Consider the following 3,044-nt stretch of genomic DNA (forward strand, 5'->3'; position numbering starts at 1 on the left):
GTCATGTGGCATCAGTCAATGGGTGTCCAACCATGTGTGCAAAAAATCTATCAAGTATATGTAATGAAACCTCAATATAAAGTCCAAACAAGAGGTCAAGTGAGCCTTCCTGGTTGGCACACTGGCTCAATGCACATTGCCACATATCAATGCCAGGAGGGTAATTCATCCTGACTTTACATGAAAGGACAATAGATGTTTCATGTTTGGAAGCCTCACCCTCTTCCCTAAGCATTTCTTCCTTTATCTGGTTTTAATCTTTCTCTAGAATAAACCCTAACCATGAATATCATAGCTCTCAGTAAGTTCTATGAGCCCTTCTAGTAAATTATTGAACCCAGGTATAGTTTGGGAAAACCCATATACTTGAAGTTTGTGTCAGAAGGAAGGACAGTCTTAGGAACTGTGCCTTAACTTTGCAGCTTAGCTATCTCAGATCTGATGTCACATTTCTCTCAACAGTTAAAGGAGTCGACAGGTTCTTAAAAATGAACTTCATTCTGAGAGGAAACTTCATGGATTATCATTCCCCACTTGACGATTTACCTTAAATTCCTACTTGGAGATATCTGAAATTTAGATATCTGGACCCCAAGGATTGTGTGGAGCTGCTTCTAGATTCTCAATTCTGTTCCACTGTCTCTGGGTTTTGCTCTTGGCTTTGCCAGTAATACTGTAATATAGCTTTATGGAAAATTTCAATATCTGATAGTATAAATATTTCAGATTTATTTTCTTTGAGATATTTTTGACTGAACCAACTCCTTTTATTCTTCCTCATCTCTTGTTTTTCTTTATACCCTCTTTCACTACCTCTACTGACAAGTTTGCAAAGATAGGTCCAGATCAATGTCACAAAGCCTACTTCCAAACTAATTTCAAATCTTGATTTTGATGATTATTAGCTCTGTAAGCAATGGTATAAGTTAACCAACATCTCAAAACCTTTCACTTTCATAAACCAGAGACCAGTAAAACTTGTGTCATAAAATTGTGGAGAGAACTGAATGAGATAATATAAGCACATAACATTAAGAATAATGTCTGAAAAATAGTAGACAACCAATTCAAGATAGATATTATTATTCTGGTGGTTATTGCTATTATTATCAATTTTATCATTGCTTGATAGTATTTATTTCTTGGAGAACAAGAGAGAGTGCATTTAACTACTCTGAACCCATAATTTTAAGAGAAAATTGTGTTAACTTCTATTTGACACTTCAACTCTTATACTTATGGTACAGGTGAGAAGAGTCACTAGGATTATGTATGGAGAACTGGAAAAGAAAAAAAATAAAGACATTTAGAGAAACTTATTCCTAATACCAATCTTTGTTTGGGAATTTCTTATTTTTAATCTTTATAGATATCAGTTAACTGTGGATTGTCCAATGGTAATCATCAACAATTTTTAAAAATCATGCCACCTGCCGAAGAATGTCTTCTCCCAATGTCACCGAGCCACATCCTTCTTCATTCCTGTTGCTGGGGATAACAGGGTTGGAAGTTGCACAGATCTGGCTTGGCTTTCCCTTCTGCGTCGTGTATCTGATTGCTCTCATTGGGAATATTATTATTCTGCTTGTTATCTGGACAGATAGTAGCCTTCACCAACCCATGTTCTACTTTCTGGCTATGCTGTCAGTGATTGACCCGAGTCTTTCTACTGCTACCATCCCCAAGATGCTGGGTATCTTCGGGTTCAACCTTCAGGAGCTGTGCTTTGGGTGCTGTATTGCTCAAGTCTTTTTTATCCACTTTTTTACTGTCATGGAGAGCATTGTACTTCTTGCCATGGTTTTGATCACTATGTGGCTATTTGCAATCCCCTCGGGTACAGCATGATCCTCACCAATAGAGTTATTGGTGTGATTGGTATGGTGGTAGTTCTAAGAAGTGTATGCATGATTGCCCCCATCATTTTTCTCCTCCTGCGACTGCCTTACTGTGGACACAGAATCATTCCTCATACCTATTGTGAGCACATGGGAGTGGCGCATCTGGCTTGTGCCAGCCTTAGTGCTAATGTCTACTATGGTCTTGGGAATATTTCCATATTGTTTCTGGATGTGATTCTTATCATTATCTCCTATGCTAGGATATTGAATACTGTCTTTCATCTCCCTTCCCAAGATGCCTGCCTAAAGGCTATAAATACCTGTAGTTCTCATATCTGTATTATCTTAACCTTCTTTGGTCCAGCTCTCTTCTCCTTCCTCACTCATCATTTTGGTCATAGCATCCCCCAGTATATCCATATCCTTCTGGCTAATCTCTATGTAGTTGTCCCCCCTGCCCTCAACCCAGTCATTTATGGAATCAGGACCATGCAAATCCAGGAGCATATACAGAGTATATTTGGTAAAAAAAAAGATTGGATTAGAGGTAATTCATTCAGCTTATAAAGGTATAAAGTCTAGGAAGACTGACATTTGTGATTAAATTAATAAAGCAATGTATTTCACCCAAATTAATTATATATATATATATATATATATATATATATATATATATGCTTGAACTTAGTCACTTAGGCTCTTTAAGACCCCATAGACTGCAGCCCACCAGGCTCTTCTGTTCATGGGATTTCCCAGGCAAGAATACTGGAGTGAGTTGCCATTTCATCCTCCAGGGGATCTTTCTGATCCAGGGATTGTACTCTCCTGCGTCTGCTGCACTCCAGGTGGATTCTTAGCCACTGAGTCATCAGGGAAGTCCCTTAAAGTTGTGTAAGTACCATATAGATTATATGTAGACATAGAAAAGAAATATTGGTTGTAATTGTTGCAGGCATGTGTGTTTGTGTATGTCTCAATGTATACTTGCAATGATATTCACTATTGACCCAGGCATAGAATATGCTATGCAAGAGTAAATCTCAAGGAGGAGAGATTTTATTCACTGAAGAAATAGCTTTCTGTTAAAACTATAAGGTGCTCTAGATCTCTTTCAGGTAGTAATAAGATTTCTTTCATAAGGATATTCAATGAGATCACATGACGAGTAGGAAGTAAAATGCTGTTTTTATAAATGAGCTGGTG

General features: G+C 37.6%; 1 protein-coding gene across 1 annotated transcript; it reads left to right on the plus strand.

Moving 5' to 3' along the window:
- On the plus strand, nucleotides 1,441-2,834 carry LOC102190977 (olfactory receptor 52E8-like). The gene is given in 3 exon segments (XM_013969649.2): nucleotides 1,441-1,795; nucleotides 1,798-2,355; nucleotides 2,794-2,834. Coding segments are annotated over 3 exon segments (954 nt in total).

Source organism: Capra hircus, chromosome 15, assembly GCF_001704415.2.
Source record: "Capra hircus breed San Clemente chromosome 15, ASM170441v1, whole genome shotgun sequence".
NCBI classification, from domain to species: domain Eukaryota; kingdom Metazoa; phylum Chordata; class Mammalia; order Artiodactyla; family Bovidae; genus Capra; species Capra hircus.